The following is an 18,603-nucleotide window of genomic DNA, read 5'->3' as shown; positions in this document are numbered from 1 at the left end:
CAAAATGATTACATTTTCAGTCATAAGAGGAGCTGACATGGCTGGTTGTTTGAACTAGACTAGCCAAACAAATGGGCCTGTTCAAATAGCGGTGAAGTCACTTATGTAACTGTGAACAGTCATCAATTGCATCAGTAAGGCTGAATGACTCTGTATAGAACCTCTGTAATGGAATTCAGGCCAAAAATCTGAAATCAATCTCCTTGCATGTAAAGAATGTTACAGCTGTGACCCATGTGTAATTGTGTGTAAGCCCAAAGACTCTCCATTAGAACGAGTCTAAATGCTCTCCTTGTTATTTTTCTTTTATCATCCTCCTATTCTTAATAATTATTCCGTGGTCCAGCTGTGTCGTCCTCAGCGTGAATTAGACGAGGCCTCCATTTTGCCACTTTGTTGAAAGAGTCTCCATTTTGCTCGTCAGCTCTCTTTTATACACCTCAGTGGCCGTTGCTGTGATCCGCTGCTGTATACACAATGAGAAAACTCACTCGGGTGAATACCACTTACATCAGCAAAAGTGACATTTATAAAGAATTGTAGTGGTTTTAAAATACGGTTAAGGCATAATGAGATGTGTCGCTCAGAGATGATAGTGTTCTGCACACAGCTCAATTATGATCATATTCAACATGATCATGGGGAAAATGGAAATTATGTGGCTCAATTTTTTTCTTTGTAAGAATCATTTTGAATACAAAAGAAATCATTTCAATAGACAGAACACAGCTTTTTTCCTCTTGGTGTACTCTAATGTGCAAAGTCACATTCATTGTTTGTTAATCTTATTGCAAGTATAGGCAAAAAAAAAAAAACATCCATATATTTCAGATTTGATCATGTCTTGTGATTATAGAAGTATTGTGAAAAATAATGTCAAGGTGCTTTTTGAAAAACCAAAAATGAATATAGAAAATAATGTAAACCAACATGTGAAGTATCTTAAACATGCCATTATTCACATGTAATGTTCAAGTGACTATTCTGAAAGGGAAGTACGTAATAACACTATCACAGCACATACATATATTATTTATTAAGGTTTTAATATGCTAGCTTATAAATTAGGTTGTTATTAAAGCAAAATATATAACCATCAGATAACGTAAGAAGCTGCTTTTAGCTTCATTCTTTCTTATTGTGCTCAATTATGTTCTATTGATGCTAAAAACATTGTGTTTGCAATTACAATCAGTAAATAACTGTAATCTAGAGTTCATCTATTCTAAGGTAAGACACACACACACACAACCTTCACTGTATAATGTTGCTATTATTCAGTATTTATGCTGTGATTTTTTACCACAGTTGATTACTTTAAATGTTAACATTCTTATTTCAGTTTTAGTTTTTAATGAAAAATAAAACACTCATACTTTCCTCTGTCTTTTGTCTCTTACAGAAGACTTGATCCCTCTGTGCACATTCCTGGCCAGCTGGTCAGACTTTTCCTGTGGTCGACCACGGCCTGGAGCTCACTTCCTACTTTCTACAGCACCTGTTCCTGAGTTGGCACCACAACAAGGGATCCTGAACGTTTGGAACACAGCCATTTGTTATTCAGCATAGTGTTTTTTTTTTAATGAGATCCCCAAAAGTGAAGCTTCACAATCAGGCTAGAAGATTGAGTCCACGAGGGCTTGCTTTTGAATGTGTTTAATTCTGCACATACTGTATTTAACTGAAGCAGGTGCACATTGGGGTGGAAAGATTTTTAAACCATTTTGCTTGTAAAATGATAAAGTCTTAAATCTTTTTTAGAGAGAAGTGTTCCCATTCAAGGCTGTTTGTATATAAAACTTTTTCAAATACCCCCAGTCTAAAAGGTAACTGATGGCAGATAATATTGGGGTTAATTTATAAATAATTTTTTTTAATACAATGTGATTAGTGTGGTTGAACACATTATTTGATGATAACACATGAAAAACTAGAGATGTATTAGTTCAGACAGGATGTCACATATACCTTATACTCACACTGTATATACAGACACCATAGAGGCCCTTTTTATATATTTTAAAAACCTGTGAAAATTAAAATATATCTATTTTATTCGTCCTTTCTTTACACATGTTTTGAAAAAACATCGATTATGATTATTGCTTATAAATAAACACAATTGGAAACAAATTTGTTTTCGGCCTGAATGTAAATCTAAGTTATTTAATATTGAATGCATTTAAAGTTGATCTTGATGAGAGATTTGATTTGAGGGTGTTTGATAAATGGAATAAATGTTTTCTGTGAAAATTACAATGTATTTTTTTTTTCTTATTTTTACAGATTTATTTTTTTAACAAACACAATATGATGGCAATAAACATTATTGGAAAATAAAGTCTTTTTTGTTGTTGTTAATCTACGTTATTTAATATTTAATACTATTTCCAGTGACAGTAGCTGATAATCAGCTTTATTTGTAAAAATAAATAAATAAATAAATAAAATAAAATCAAGCAAACAAACAAACTAACAAATAATAAAATAAATAAATACAAATCTGACGCCTTTTTGAATGTAGTCTTACCCAGGAGTGCTGGGAACGACATCTCCCAACCTCAGCTCGACTTATTTGCGCATGCGTACTATTTCTGCACGACGCGCGAATATCCCGTTTTTCTAAAATGGCGGCGTGTGCTCAGGGAAGCTGCCGGTTGTTCTTCTAAAGACCTGCAACAGCACAACTTAGTCGCCCGGTTCCATACTACGGGATAGTTTCTTAATATTTTTGTGACTTGTCGAAGAAAAAGGTGTGTATACGTCTATATGTTTCATGTTCACGGATAAACTCATTTTACTTCTCCGTGAGGCTGATAGTGTTGTACCGTGACGCTAGTTAACAGTTAGCATACTAGTCACGCGATTAAACACGATGACCGGATTATTTTATTTCCCCCATAAATGACCACAGAGAGTGTAGATGTCAAGCACAGCACGGGTAGAGGAGAACCCGACATTTTTCGATGTAAATAGTGAATAATCCCCACAAGCCGGGCGGGCAGGTTAGCTTGGCTAGCTAGCATGCTAAAGCGGCGGCAAGGTAGCTGTAATGTGGAGTAGATGTGACGTCTGGGTTCTATGTGACGTCTCATTCAAGTGCATATACTCTTTAAATTACAAGTGGTTTTCCCAGACTGATTTATTACAGCTTGTGGAAACAAGCTAATTTGACACACTTTCTTTTATTGTGTTTAATATATCTTCGAAAAGATCTATAATGGCGAAGCGAATTGCTGAAAAAGAGCTGACAGACCGGAACTGGGATCAGGAGGATGAAGGAGAAGAGGTAAGAGCACAGAATTATGAGACATGTGGAGAAGTTTTAGTGCTCCTCTGGAACACATGAAAAAGATTTTGCGTCAGTTCTGGAAATTTCTCAAAGTGGATATTCATATATGATGCAGTATTTGGAAAAGCACTGTAACGTGAAAGAAAGAACGACAGCTGGATGGATGGATGGATGGATAGATACTGTATTCATCCCAATGGGAAATAAAATCACACACAGCTTCATTTTTATATTAACTGCCATTCACCACTGTAGCTTTCATTTTTTTTCTTTTTGTATCAGCTGCTGTGTTCAGCACAGGTATAGAGAAATACCTCAGGAAATACAGTGGATGAATGTTTCCGCTTTTGAAAAAGCCCTATGAAGCCCATTGGCTGCTTAATCACTATATAACAAACCAGCAGCATAAGAGCAGAATATGAACAAACATTTAGTTGAGATGATGAGTAATTGGTTTATTTACATCCAAGTCAAGCTTGATGCAAATCTTAGACCTGCAGAGTAAAAGCAAACATGAAACAGAAAAAAAAACAATCAGTCTAAAGCCTCGGTCACACCAGACTTTCAGCGTGTGATTTTCTTACTTTATTTTTTCGAGTAGTTACAGTGAAAATGGCGACAACCCATACAATCTGCACATGTGTACGTGATACTATGAACCAGGCAGCTTTTTTTTAAGTGTGAATTTTATGTTATTTTGCGTTGTATAAACTGGGGCAATAATCAGGCGTTCTTTATGGCGTATTTCCTAAAGAGGTCACTTTGTGACGTGTGGATCTCCTCAGTCACTCGTCTTTATTGCGCCGCTAATACGCAGGTCAGATTTAAACAAACTTGAACTTTGGAACGTTTGCAGTGTTTTCGTGTTTCCTGTCTCCATTGTTCTGCGTTTGTTTGTGGGTATTTATTTGTGTAATGAGAAACCCAGCATTATCTTTTGAACTTCCTTTGCACTGTCGAGGCAGTGAATGCAAATTCGGTGACCATTATGATTTCAGCACGCAGCAAAACTAATGAGCAGAATATTAGACTGTGTTCTTTATTGTAGCGATTATGAATTTAATGTTACTGAATTAATATAAAAAATTTTTTAGCTAATTGTGGATGCACAAAGCCCATTTTCTGCTTACAGCTTTTTTCCCCATTTAGCCATACAAGCACATAGAGAAATCGCTTGTAGTTTTTATAGTCGATTAACCATCAAACTACAAACTTTTACAATCACATGATTGCAAAATGCAGGGCTTGATTAAAATTCCTTGCTTAGAGTGTTGGCTGTGCTTTAACACTGTGGGTGATCTGCAATATTCATAATTGCAAGACTCACAATTAGGATTATATGGATTCCTAAAGATGAAGCTTAGTGCAAGCAATGTACCTTTACCACTAGACTGGATTATCCTGTTCACATGCAGCTGTGCCACCAGCACCCACTGACACTTTACTGTGGCAATAATAAACATTTCTCCTGCACTGTCCGACTTTGATCATCAAAAATGTTCGTACTGGCAGACAAATCCACTGGTTTGTAAAATGAATAATAAATTAGGCTGCATTACAATCTGTTTCGCAGTTACACACTTGCCCAGTGCCAGTTAGAGCAAAACTCTGGGCAGAAACCATCACGGGTACTTTAGAGCAGCCACAAGTGAAAAGGTGGCTCTTCTTTCTCAGGATGTCTAGACTTGTGCTGAATATTGAACACAACTGAATCCAGACACATTCACTGCTAACTGAACAGCCTGATGCTGAATATATGTGAACTATTCTGTTCATTTCAATAATCCTGGACTTACGCTGCTGATCAGGACCATTTCCTATAATGTAATAATAGTTTTGGGTATACCAGTCATTTTTATAATTAATATTTTTTATTTATTTAATTATTATTTGTTTTACAACAAAAATCAATTTGCAGTATCCATATTTACTTAATTTTAATTCTCTTCATTAGGCAGGAACATTTTCAATTGCAAGTGAGGAAGTGATGAAAAACCGGGCTATTAAGAAAGCCAAGCGTCGAAATCTTGGCACAGAGGTAAACCATATACTGTGTTTCTGAGACTGTTCATCAGACTCTGTGAGGCTATTATATATCTTTATTTACTGGTTAATATTTAGCCACTAAATAACAATCATGTGCAGTATTTATTATGTAAACATAGTTTTTCTTAGTTGTGTTGTTTTATGTAACACCCTGGTCCTGGAGGAATGATGTTTCATTTTTACAGAGAACAGCTGTATATAAATGAAATGGCAACATAAACCTCCAGCTGTCTTTTAGTGGAGGCGTAGGTTATCTTGGTTTTTGTAATTCATTTCAGTAATTACTTTTAAATTGTATTTTAATAGGTATTAATTATTGTATCATATGGATATTAGTATGCTGTAGTCTGTGTTTAGTATATGTAGAAGGTCTAGTGGGACTTGTTCATTTAGGGTATGGGGCTGGAAGATTAATTAAAAATGAACTTTGTGTTTTTGCCTCAGGGAGAGAGCGGAGGAGCGTTTAAAAGCTTTAAGGGTTTCTGTCCGGCCCCAGCGGCTGCAGCAACTTTCTCCATGTCTGGGAATGGGGCTGGATTTAAATCCATCTCTTTGACCAATGGCAGTGCTCCATCAGTCACTCCAACATTTGGCGGTTTTAACTCCCCTGACACTGCCAAGACGAACACCGGTGAGCGTGTGTGTGTGTGTGTGTGTGTGTGTGTGTGTGTGTGTGTGTGTGTGTGTGTGTGTGTGTGTGTGTGTGTGTGTGTGTGTGTGTGTGTGTGTGTGTGTCTGTGTTTTGAATATATATTCATGTATAATATAATTCTTGAAGCAGGTCGTTATTAGATAGTTAAATATGCAGTCCTGATGGAAATGTGTCATGTGAGCATGTGTCGTGAATTTGCAATGTTCATTGGTCTTATAATTATACAATGAGTATAATTAAGAAAATGAATAAGATCTGTGATAGTAGGAATATTATAAGTAAACTAAAAGTGAGCTCAAAAGTTTAAGAAATATATTTAAGGCTCATATGCCGGTAAATGTTGAAGACTGAGCAGTTGGATTGTGTGCACAAACTTATGTTGAGCTGAGTGATGTTACAAAGTGGGCTTTTTAAGCCTTTTTCTTGTGGAGGAGTAGCTTAACATATCTATCAGAGAAAGTGAGAGGGAGATAGGACCGGCATTTACTCCTACACGTCCCTCTGCCATCTTCTCGCTTTCTTGTTGGGTGCAAATGCATCACCATTATTCAGTGCACTCACACTCACTGTCCCTCCTCTTCCCTCAGGCACCACATCATCCAATGGCCCAGCCTCCTCGTCCTCCCCCTTAAACAGTGGTGACGGCATAGCCAACGGCTCCGCCCCCAGCCTGCCCACTATCTCTGGAGGAGGCAGTACCAGTAAGGAGTACAACCGGCAGCTTACAGCTCTCAACTGCTCTGTGCGTGACTGGATCACCAAGCACGTGAATGACAACCCGCTGTGCGATCTCAACCCCATCTTTCGCGACTATGAGCGGCACCTGGGCACCATTGAGAGCAACTACGGCATTGGCGCAGCAGCAGGGGCGCAGCAGGAGAAACAGGCAAACGCCACCAGAAACACACCATCGTTCTCTTCCAGCAGTAATGTTACATCGGCTGCTCCTGCAGTGTTCTCCTTTACGAAGAACAAGGACATTGTTGCTCCTGAGAAAAGCGCCATTCCTCCAGGAGTTTCTTTCAACTTTGGCCAGAAGGTAGACAACTCTGTGCTTAGCTCGATCAAGTCTGCAGGAGCTTCCGGGTTTTCGTTTTCTCCCACCTCCTCTTCTGCCACGTCTGTGTTTGGTGCAGCAAGCACCAGCACTTCTACAGGCACCTTCTCTTTCAATGCGGCCAAGACTGAAGCAGCCAGCAAACGCCAAGCAGGTACACACTAGGAACTGGGTGAAACTATACAATGGGAGTTGTGATGTGTGTGTGTGTGTGTGTGTGTGTGTGTGTGTGTGAGAGATCGGTTAGACATCGGTAAATGCCTGGTGGTTTTAAAGCATGTCTGCAGTCAGCATGTGATCAATACTAACTTAGATTCTTGTATCAAAACAGGCACTAGTGCATACCAGACAGCAGATCAGAATATGTAGTTTTTACTGATATTCATCAGTAAATGAGCTTATTATCAATTATGCACCATTATTTACATGAAATGATATCCAGCTAGATTTTATTAACCATCATTTATGTTTCTGATCAGACGGCTGCTGCCTTGTAGCCCTATTACAGTGAATAAACTTTTAATTAGTAACTGGTATTTCTTAGGTTAACATAAATAATGGTAAATGTAGGTAATTTCTGTTATTTCTTATGTCTACTTCATTTAAAAAATATGATTATCTCCTAGCAAAGTGTAATAATTTAAGTAAATAATAAGTGTAAAAAAAATCCAGCAGAAGGAATACACTCTGCAGTGTGTAATGTTTTCCTGTTGCCCTTCCCCACAGAGCACAGCACCGATGAAGAATCAGATGAGCCGCCAGTACCGGTAGTAAAAGAAGTCAAGGAGAAAGATGCTTTTTACTCTAAAAAGTAGTTTACTTCACTCTCTCTTTTTTTTTTTTTTTTTTTTTTTTTTTTTAAGCATCACATTCAAGTTTATTTGAATACACTTCATATTGCTATGATATTTACATGTCTACATATTACAGGTGTAAACTGTTCTATAAGAAGGAAAACGAGTTTAAAGAGAAAGGAGTTGGAACACTGCATTTGAAACTGGTTACAGAGGGCAAGCTGCAGCTCCTAGTGCGTGCGGACACAAACCTAGGTAAAACACTACTGATCAAATAAACATGAAATCCTCTTCTATAATTTAACACGTAAACAAAAGTGTCAATCATTTCTCACAGTAAATAATACAAATGGTACCTGTTTGAAATAATCCTATCTATCTATCTATCTATCTATCTATCTATCTATCTATCTATCTATCTATCTATCTATCTATCTATCTATCTATCTATCTATCTATCTATCTATCTATCTATCTATCTATCTCTATCTATCTCTATCTATCTCTATCTATCTATCTATCTAGTGTCTGTGTTTGTGTCTATAGCAGTTTCTCTAAGGCACTTGTGATTATAACTGTGAGAGTGTGTGGTGGGTGTTACCAGTATTTATCTAAAATTCAGGGACAGTAAGTCCCCCTGGTGGAGTTTGAAAGAAATGTAGCCATTTTTGTATTCCACTTCTGCTTTTCCTCTTCTAGCAGAGAACTTAAGATTCTTCTTATTGATTTTTTTCCCCCTAATTAAAAATCATGGACATTTAATTACCAGCAAACTAACCAACTAGGCACAGACATGGCCTAAACATGTGACTGACTGTATAGCATAGCTGAGCCTTCCAAAAAAAAAAAAAAATTTAGTAATAAGGCAGCATTAATTATGTGAAACGGAGCAAAAAATTGACCAAAATACGTTTCTTTCTAGGAAACATCCTGTTGAATATCATGGTTCACTCCTCCATGCCGTGCACACGGACAGGGAAAAACAACGTCATGGTGGTCTGCATGCCAAATCCCCCTGTGGACGACAAGAACCCCAGCACTCCTGTACCAATGCTGATCCGTGTTAAAACGCCAGAGGATGCTGACGAACTACACAAACTTCTGCTGGAGAAGAAAGCATAAGCTCTTTTCTCCATCTCACGGACTCCCCATGCCCTGTGCCCCCACCATAAAAAAAACGTACATCATCTATTGCCTGAATGTGGTTTGCACGACTGTATGCCATCACTCACCTGACTCACGTTTATCTTTTGAGCAGTCTTGACCTGCATGCCAGCACACACCCTTTGTGAGCATTGGCAACAAATTTGATCAGATACTGTGAAATCTTTATGCATAAATGCTGGTTTTAATTCGATGGTTGCTTTTGAATTTTACATACCTTAAAGTGAAGTGAAGATACAGGCTGTAAAACGCCTGCATTCTGAACATTCCATCAGGTTTTTCATTTTGCTGCTATTACTAAACAAATAAGGGGTGAAGCTGAGGAGTCTCTTTTTATACATCCATGAATGTGTGCAGATTACATAAATTAGATTTACAATATGAATTGGAGTTCAGCTTTGTACTTCGGACCTTCATAATAAAAGGGAAAGTTAATTTAGGGAGGAATTGGATTGTGTTTGACCTCTCCAAATGCCTCTTCTTCCTAGAAAGAGAATAAAAGTGTGTGGGAAATTTATAAACTACAAAGAAACCTTTATTTTCTTAAACTTTTAAGTATTTCTTTTTTGACAGTTAATTGATTGGAGGCATGCAGGCAACTAGATGTTAATGTTTTAGCTTGTTTGAGGCCTAAATAAAGTATTTGTTTTTATGTTTTGCCCAAGGTGTTTGCTAAAATGTAAAAATAAAATGTTGGGCCTTAAAAGGTCAATTTGTTGTTTTAGGTCGTATGTAAATTTAAAACGGATCTTGATTCTCCAATGTCCTGGTAACGCTACCTCTGATGTTCATTGAAATGCTTCTGCTGCCCTTTAGACTGTTTTGTTTTCATGGTGTTGTACTTCATTCTGTCGCCAGTCCAAATATAATTTTATCATGACTACAAATGAGACCAACATCCAAACAGCTTTCTGTTTTTTTGGCACGAATCTCTCTTGGATTGTATCACACAAAAATGGATTTTATTTTTCAGATACAGGGAAGTGCAGGTTTAGTGATATTTGGTTTGAGAAATGTATTAATGGTTTGGTTAAGGCCAGTTGCTAACATGTTTGTGTGTTTTTTATGTCGTGATGTAGGTCTTAAATTTCATTCTTAATTGTCTCAAAAAGGTCGTAATTTGACTTTGTGAAACCCTGCAGAAACCCTCTTTTCATAATGAACTCATTGTGTAGATTCTCATAAGATCTTGAAATACAATATATATAAAGCCATGCTGTATTTGAATATTTGCTACTTTGCATGCAACCTTTGAACTTGGCCACAGAAAACGCCCTCAACGATACAAATATTCATCAAAAAAACATATTCAATAAGGAACTCGATAGCAAAACTAATTGCTTGGTGTTGCACGTCTTAATTTTATATTGCTAATTTTGACTCCAGAGACGCTGCTAGTCAGCCAAATAAAACAAATATGTTCCCACGTCCTGCAAATAGTCAATTAGTCAGGAAATATTTAAAAAGCAAAGTTAGTTTTTTTAGATTGGCACTGGAGCTGTGTGATTAATGAAGCTAATAAGACAGGAACGCTTATAGCGCCCAGTTTCGGATTGTGCAAGCTTCGTGCACTTATTAAATAACAGAATGAGTATTTAATGTGAATTATGCTGGTGCAGCAAATTCAATTGGGGTAAAAGACAAGAACAGATGATCTTCATTCCTATTGCTCGTGCACAAAGACACAAAACACATACAACTTGTAGCCAGGGTTTATGAACTTCGTGCTTTTTTTTCTATCACAATTCACAGGCTGTCCATAAGCTAAATCTGCTATATCTGAGCTGGTAAACCTAAAAATATGTGATAAATTGGGTTTAACAGAACCCAATAATCCTTGTGCCCAATGGTGCTGTAATTCTATACTGTCAGATTCTTTCTTTTAACTCGCAAACTAGGTTGTTGATTAAAATTGCCATGATGCAAGTCAAGATTAAGCCACACACTGGTTCTCTTCATGCTGGACTCAAGTTTGGCTTATGGGAAGTTCTACACACAAGCAGTGCAGCAGAGTGTAGCTCGTTTAACAATAGATATGTAGTGGTCAAAATTTCCTGATGGAAACTGAAGCCAGAAGAAATAATGGGAAGGAAAAACATGCTCAAGAAAAAAATTTATGACAGTGTGATTATATATTACTCTTTCACAATTGTTTCATCAATAAGGGAAATTAACAGATTTTATCAAATGTTTTTCAAGATCAAAAATCAAGATCAAGACATTAAATAGACAAAAGTTGTGGACACCTGACCATTAGATTGTGTTGTGCTTTCTGATCCTCCCGATCAACACTTAATCCACAATTTGCTGTTATAGTAACCCACTTTTTTGGGAAGATGTTCCACTTGATTTTGGAGTGTGTGGTAGAGATTTGTGCTCATTTAGCAACAAAGCTGTTAGTAAAGGCAGGTAGTGATGTGAGGTGAGGAGGTCTGGGGTGCACTTAGCATTCTAATTCATCCCAGAGGTATTCAGTCAGGTTGAGGTCAGAGCTCTGTAGCAGGCCACTCATAATATTTTGTTCCAACACATGTTAAACATATCTTCATTCTGCTGACTGTTTGGTTTGGGTGTCCTAGTTCAACGCAAGGAAAAAAGGTATGCCACAACGTGCAAAGACAGTTGTGTGTCTCCAACCCACATAAAACAAATGTGGTTTGGAGCATGATTGATAATTGGGGAAGAACCATATATAGCTGGAAACGTCAGGTGTCCCAATACTTTTATCCATATAGTGTAGATCATTGCTGAATGGCCTAACAGAGATAGTGTTGTTAACATTAAACTGGTAAGACCTTATATTCTAGACACAAATATTCCTAAATCAATGTTGCATTAGTTGTAAAACTATCATCTCTATCATTCTTTGGTTAGTTCCTACTGGAAACCCATTTAAAATCAGACACTGTTTACACCAAGACTCCAGCACTTTCCAATATTACCAAAGGAGCATTTACTTCAGTACATATGCAAATGCTATTATGAATGCCATGTTAATAAATTAAAAATAAATAAATAAAAAATAAATTAATACTATATATATATATATATATATATATATATATATATATATATATATATATATATATATATATATATATATATATATATATATATTTCTTTTTTTTTACAAAAAGTTTGTTTTTTTGTGACATGTTTGCTGCAAAAAGAAAACTGATAATAAACTGAATTACACCATGGTTTTATAAAACCTTAAAGATTAAAGGTGGAAACAACAGATTTCTGAGCAAAACTGTTTAAAATGAATCCATGATCCGATACATATCCATGCTATACTCATTGCTTATAGCTGCTCATAACACTGATCCAGACACAAGATGGAGCTAAACAGCTGTTCAACAAACATCTGTCCTACTGCATTCTGGTTTGTAAAACTGAAGGAACAACCTGCATGTGAGTGCACAGAATATGCATGAACAAATGTGTTGTATATAATAATAATAATTAAAATGTTTATTATTATTATTGATTATGATTATGATTATTATTATTATTAAGACAAACAGTGATAATGATAGACTGGTGTCTTTTGGGGGATTTTTCACAACATGGTTTGTCTATATATAATATAAACCAAGCTTATATAATCAGGGGTATATTCTATTCTATTGGGTCACAGGAAATAATAGTAACTGTGTTTAAGCCTGGATTACACAGGTGTTGTTCGGTTTTGTTCCTCACAGCGGGGGAAAGAAGGTAATAAGTGAACACCTAAGAAATTTAAGGATCAGAAATAACGCGAATAACTGGACCTCACATCATATTATAATATTGCTACAAAATAATCAAACATTTTGTTACCTAATGAATGTATTCAGGTTCATTGGCTAAAAATGGCACGCATTGAGAAGAAAAAATATTGATCATGTCGTCAAATAGATTAAAACAACGAGTAATGAGCCTGGTTTAAAAATGTAGAAGAAGTGGAAAGTAGATATTTGTGTAAAAAAAAAATAATTAAAAAGTAATGAGTGAAAGTAAAAAGTTGTCAAAAAAAAGAATGTACTAATACCAAAAAATATCTACTTAAGTACAGTAACAAAGTATTTGTACTTCATACTTACCATCTCTGGCAGAGGGCTACATATTTTCTCAGTCTGTGATCATAAATTGCCTTCAGTAGAACATGGTGAGGTCTAATTTGCATAATGATTTACAATTCAAAACAAAGAAAAAGTTGTAATTGTAGAAATATTTAGAAGTAAGCTAAATAAAGTACCTGAATAAGCTTCTTCTAAAAAAAACACAAATAAAAGCATCAGCTTTTCAACTCAAACACACACACACACACACACACACACACACACACACACACACATCCACCTGTAAAACATTGTAATTAAAAACTTTCAGTTCAATTCAGTTGCATTCACAAGAAAAAAAAATACAGACAGATATGTGGGATATCCATAAAACTTCATTTGCATGGCTAATGCTAGTCGCCAAGAAAAATACGCAGATGGACTAAAATTCAGTCCATTGGCGTATTTAAGCCAGCCAGCTAGTATACTAATGATTCATTAAAAATTAATGTAAAAATAATTTCTTTTAGAAAACCTGTCTAGTTCACACATGTTGGCTAACTGAGTAAGACAGAGAGATTTTAAATATTAATAACTTTCTTCTGTCACAGATCCTGTCAGGTTAGCACATTTTAGCTAACACTGTCTTAATATGAAACTAATAATGCACAATAATAATAATAATAATAATAATAATAATAATAATAATAATGATCATAATGATCATAATCTTTAGTTTTTCACTATCTATCTAATCTAGCTAGCTAGCATGAATGCTAAACTCACTGCTAAATGTATAGTAATATACAGTATGTTTAATGTTTTACAATATAATATACAGTGATAAAGACACAAACAATTCTGCAGTCCTCAAATTAAAAAGTTCTTAAATGATGGTATGATGATTGATTCATTATTTGAAAATGAAAACATATACTGTCATAAATAAAGAATATTTATGAGAATGAATAGACCAAATTACTACAAGGTTCTAGTTCTATTAGGGATTTATTTGCAAAAAATCTGAACATAAATAATTTGACTGGGAGAGTATATTTATAATGTATCTAAACAGTTCACAAAACAGTATAGACTAGACATGTTAAACTCAGAGCCCCAGGTCACTTCCAGGCCTACGGATCCATTATATCCAGCCAGTGAGGTGATTTTATATTTTTATTATAACTGGCAAAGTGGGACCCTGTGGGCGCTGCACAGTTTCTACACTTTATTCCTGAAACAATGACCCATTTCCGCCTACAGGCTGTTCAATCATTCTGCATATTTGGAAGTACATAATGTGAGAAAGTTTTCTTTGTTATAAAGAGAAAAGCACACACACAGGTGTCGTCTCACTGATGCACACCTTTACTCTATTCTGAGATTTGCTCCAGGACAGAACTGAACCCCAAACCTTAATAAACTGACAGCCATGAAACGCTGCCAAGCATCTTGCTCAGGCAGACGTGCATTAGAGCAGAATCTACTGCTTTTACACATTCTTTATTTTTATACTTTCTTCTATATTCTGTCTGCTTTGTTGTCCATTATATGTTAATAGTGTTTGGTTCTCTGCTTAGTATTAGTATTAGTAGACCCAGTATTCAATTTTAACCCCCTCTATGATTGAGTTTGACACCACGAGTATTGACTTTCTGTAGAAAAAAGTCAAAGCATTACAAAAAATCTACAAGAATTTAGCCACATAGTCACAGACACAACCCTGTAAGTGTCATCTTAGTGCCAGTTCAATTCTTAGTGAAGATTTACTTTATAACTAAAGTGAGGATGCAAACAGTTTTGTGTTGATTACAACCATGTGTATAAGCAGTGTGAGGACTACAGGCCCAAATTACACAGCACAAAATATTTCAGGGTTCTAGTGATTGTGCATGAGTCTGATGTAAAAGGAAGCACTGGATAAACAGGAGAAAGTGCTGAAAGTGGTGGACACAAATCACGTGGTATACAACCGGGTTAACACGTCGATCCAACAGTCTAGACTCGGAAGTTTGATAAGTTACACACAGGGATTCGTTTAGTGTTAGCTCACTTGCTAGCAAACACTGTTTATTTTTTTATGTTGTGCTAACTGCTGACTTTGTCAAACCAACATAATAACAGATTCATTTAACGATGCTAGTTTGACTACAGCAGATTTAAAGCAAAATACAACTAAGCAGTTGAGAATTATGGGTTTGAATTAAAGATCAGCGGCAGCTTGTGAGGTCTGGGCTTTAAACAACACCTTTTAATGAGTAGTTTACCGTAATTTCTGGACTATAAAGCTATATATAAGCCACACCCACTGAATTTGACAAAGATTTTTATTTTGAACATAAATATACAGTGTCTACACTGAAACTAATTAACTTTACACAGGGTTAACGAAAGACAAGAGCTCCTGAAAAGAGAAGAGCGGCATTTTGGGAATAGCCTGCCGCCGCATTTTCCGGTATTACTGCATGTGTGCAAGACCGAGGAATATGTCCTTATTATTTTCTGATGCTCATTTCTAGGTTTCTTTGACTAACCCGTAACGCTGTTGCCAAGAAAAATAGTTTTGGAAACCGGTCTGTGCTTCTATGATTTCTGTTGCAACTGGAGTTAGTGAGCTCTCCCATGACCCAGACTCAACGCGTTAAAACGGTTTGTATCTAAACAGTAGCCTACCAAGAAAGTCATTGTTCACTGTCTTCCTCCTTCCTTTCGCAACTATTTCTCTCGGGAGTTTTTCTTTTGGCATCGTCGTGCGTTTAAAAAAAAAACTTTTTTTCTCCCGATGCCGTGCAGCTCAGAACACAGATGAGGTGCGGTTTTTTCGTTTCCGTTCGGAAATTTCATTGGTCTAATGTTATGTCGCTCAGTTTTTTGGCTTAAAGTTTGTGCAACTTGGAAAAACCCAGGAAAAATTCATAAATAAGCCGCTTCGTTGTTTAAGCCGCAGGGTTTCAAAACGCGGGAAAAAAGTAGCGGCTTATAGTCCGAAAAATACGGTAATCGCTTACTGAAAGACCCTTATACATATCTTTATCTAGTGTCGTCAATCTGTGTATATATTTTAGCTAGTATTTACAGTTTTTTTGGATTGCTTACACACTAAAATTAAAAGTAGTACACTTTTAGCAAAACCTTACACTCAAGAGGCAAAACATTAGCCCATATTTGCACAACTATAAGCACAATGTCAACCTCACACTTGTTGCAAAACTCTACACACAGTGATTTGCAAAAACACTAAACACACTTAACATACATTACACACAAAAATCTATCATGAAGTCACCTCCTTGCAATACCAAAGCACTGACTGTCAAATTACTGCACCGTCCAGCCAATTGGTTCAACACAGTCATCAGGTGTGCAAACACTTGTTTGCTTAATTGCAGACACACCAATCAGGTGTATAAGCACTATAAAAAGCAGCAGGTGAGTTCATCGGTCTTCAAGCACAATGGTAGGAGTCAGAGAAAGAGTAAAACGAGGAGGAGAACGAGGAGAACGAGGAGGAGGACAAGAAGGAGGAGGAAGGGGAGGAGGAGGAGTCAATAGAGGAGGAATCAACAGAGGAAGAGGAAGAGATGGAGGCCATGCTGGAGGTAGAGGTAGAGGAAGAGGAAGACAAGAAGGTGCTCAAAGAGGACCGAATCTGACAAATGCGCAACACAAATGCGCGAGATCCGCGCAACACTGGTTGAACACGTTGTCAACCACGGCCTGACACTGAGGGAGGCTGGACTGCGAGTGCAGCCAAATCTAAGCCGATACACAGTGGCAAGTGTGATAAGATCATTTCAACTGGAAAATAGGTATTGTAAAAATATCATCATATCAAAAACATCTGCACGGTTTCAGTAACTGCTCACAGTACTGTATTCTATGCACGATCAGCACTTCTGTTACCTTTTCCTGTGAAATTACTGTATTATTGTATACTGTTTTGTTTTCCACATAGGATTGAGGGTCAGGAACGACAAGGGGGAAGGCCTCCTATGTTCACAGAACAGCAAGAGAGGGAGATAGTAAACATGGTTTTAGCCAACAATGCTATAACACTCAATCAGCTCCAAGCTAACATTGTCAATAACCATGCCAGTTTCAACAATATCCATCAGGTCTCAACATCAACCCTGGCACGCATCCTAAAAAAAAAAAAGACATCTTCAAATGAAGCAAATTTATTCGAGTGTCTTTCGAGCGCAATTCCGAAAGGGTGAAACGACTGCGGCATGATTATGCAGAGGTATGTATTCACTTTAGCAGTGTGTTCTTGCAAACTGTCTCATAATCTTTTACTGTACTGTAATATGTATACTAGATCTACACTAAACTACACAATTTTGCATGACACTGTTCTTCAGAGATTCTTACGAATGGATGAAGAGGAGATCCAGCATGAGTTCATTTACGTAGATGAGGCTTGGTTCAACCTGTCGAGAACACGAAGGAGGGGAAGAAACATCATTGGCCACAGGGCTATAGTCAATGTCCCAGGGCAACGTGGGGGTAATATAACACTCTGTGCAGCCATTACACAGAATGGGGTTCTCCACCGCCATGCCCATATGGGCCCTTACAACACAGCACTCATACTTACATTCTTGGACCGATTGCACAACATAACAGCAGCAAATCAAATCAATCATATGCAATACATTGTTGTCTGGGACAATGTGTCTTTCCACCGCTCTGCTCTGGTTCAGAACTGGTTTCAGCAACATCCACATTTCACCGTCCTATATCTTCCACCATACTCTCCATTCCTCAACCCTATAGAAGAGTTTTTCTCGGCATGGTGGTGGAAGGTATATGATCTCCGTCTCCAGGCTGAGGTACCCCTCATCCAAGCCATGAAGGAGGCCTGTGACCAGATGGAGGTAGCAGCAATGCAAGGATGGATTCGTCATTCAAGACGTTTCTTTCCAAGGTGTCTTGCGAATAACAACATTGCCTGCGATGTTGATGAAATTCTCTGGCCAGATCCAGCTAGGTGAAGAGACAATGTCTAGTTCTTTATTCTTTTTACAGTAAACTTACAGTACAATACGTGAAGGGACGTTTTGTTACCGAATTATGAGTCTCCATGTCAACCTTTTGGGCGTGTTGACAAATAAATGAGTTTCTTCAGTCTGCAACATTGGTCTTGTGTAGTGTTTGGTGAATTTACATTATATATGTACTTTATAAATGGTAGCCTACTCTAATCATAGGGAAGTAGAAGTGCTAAAAGTGTTTTAGGTTTATCACAGCAGAGTGTAACTCGTGCAAACAGAGTATAGTAATGTGAAACGTGTGTTTTATATGGTAACAAAGTGTGGTTTTTACACAGAAGTGTATAGTTTTTACAAAGAGTGTTTAATTATGCTAAGGGATCTGTAGTGTTTCGCTAATTGGGTGTGTGGTTGTGCTAATTGTGTGTAGTGTTTTGAAGACACGGGCCCTGTTTTGAAAATCGTGCTTAAGCAATCCAAAAAAACTGTAAATGCACTAGTGCGGCAGTTGCAGGCTGATTGAATTAGACATTACAATGACAGCTGTTATATATTTAGGATTGC

The 18,603-nt window shown here is 37.0% G+C and overlaps 1 protein-coding gene and 1 long non-coding RNA gene across 5 annotated transcripts; one reads left to right on the top strand and one right to left on the bottom strand.

The window, feature by feature from the left end:
- Positions 1-2,582: 2,582 nt before the first annotated feature.
- On the top strand, positions 2,583-9,669 carry nup50 (nucleoporin 50). 4 transcript variants are annotated; one of them, XM_083528581.1, is made up of 8 exons: positions 2,584-2,753; positions 3,214-3,289; positions 5,247-5,330; positions 5,783-5,969; positions 6,578-7,201; positions 7,771-7,858; positions 7,978-8,096; positions 8,764-9,669. In XM_083528581.1, exons 2-8 carry the CDS (start codon positions 3,221-3,223, stop codon positions 8,961-8,963), a joined length of 1,371 nt encoding a protein of 456 aa, XP_083384707.1. In that variant the 5' UTR covers positions 2,584-2,753; positions 3,214-3,220; the 3' UTR covers positions 8,964-9,669. The 4 variants fall into 4 exon arrangements, with proteins under 4 accessions (XP_083384709.1, XP_083384707.1, XP_083384710.1 ...); XM_083528582.1 differs by having other exon boundaries at positions 2,585-2,753; positions 7,774-7,858; XM_083528583.1 differs by lacking the exon at positions 5,247-5,330 and having other exon boundaries at positions 2,583-2,753.
- Positions 9,670-14,166: 4,497 nt separating this feature from the next.
- LOC310719236 lies at positions 14,167-16,123 on the bottom strand. The gene is made up of 3 exons (XR_014531403.1): positions 16,057-16,123; positions 15,163-15,323; positions 14,167-15,051 (listed from the first exon to the last, which is right to left on the bottom strand). It is a non-coding gene; the product is annotated as an uncharacterized lncRNA (long non-coding RNA).
- Between the last annotated feature and the right edge of the window lie 2,480 nt (positions 16,124-18,603).

The sequence above is a fragment of the Silurus aristotelis genome (assembly GCF_946808225.1).
Source record: "Silurus aristotelis genome assembly, chromosome: 24".
Taxonomy (NCBI): domain Eukaryota; kingdom Metazoa; phylum Chordata; class Actinopteri; order Siluriformes; family Siluridae; genus Silurus; species Silurus aristotelis.
Note: the sequence above shows the minus strand (reverse complement) of the source record. Positions and strands in the feature narration are given on the sequence as shown.

Coding starts and splice junctions, on each gene's coding strand:
- nup50 (XM_083528581.1), top strand. CDS start 3,221: ATGGCGAAGCGAATTGCTGAAAAAGAGCTGACAGACCGGAACTGGGAT. Junction 5,331..5,782: donor GTCGAAATCTTGGCACAGAG/GTAAACCATATA, acceptor TTTTTGCCTCAG/GGAGAGAGCGGAGGAGCGTT. Junction 5,970..6,577: donor CACTGCCAAGACGAACACCG/GTGAGCGTGTGT, acceptor CTCTTCCCTCAG/GCACCACATCATCCAATGGC.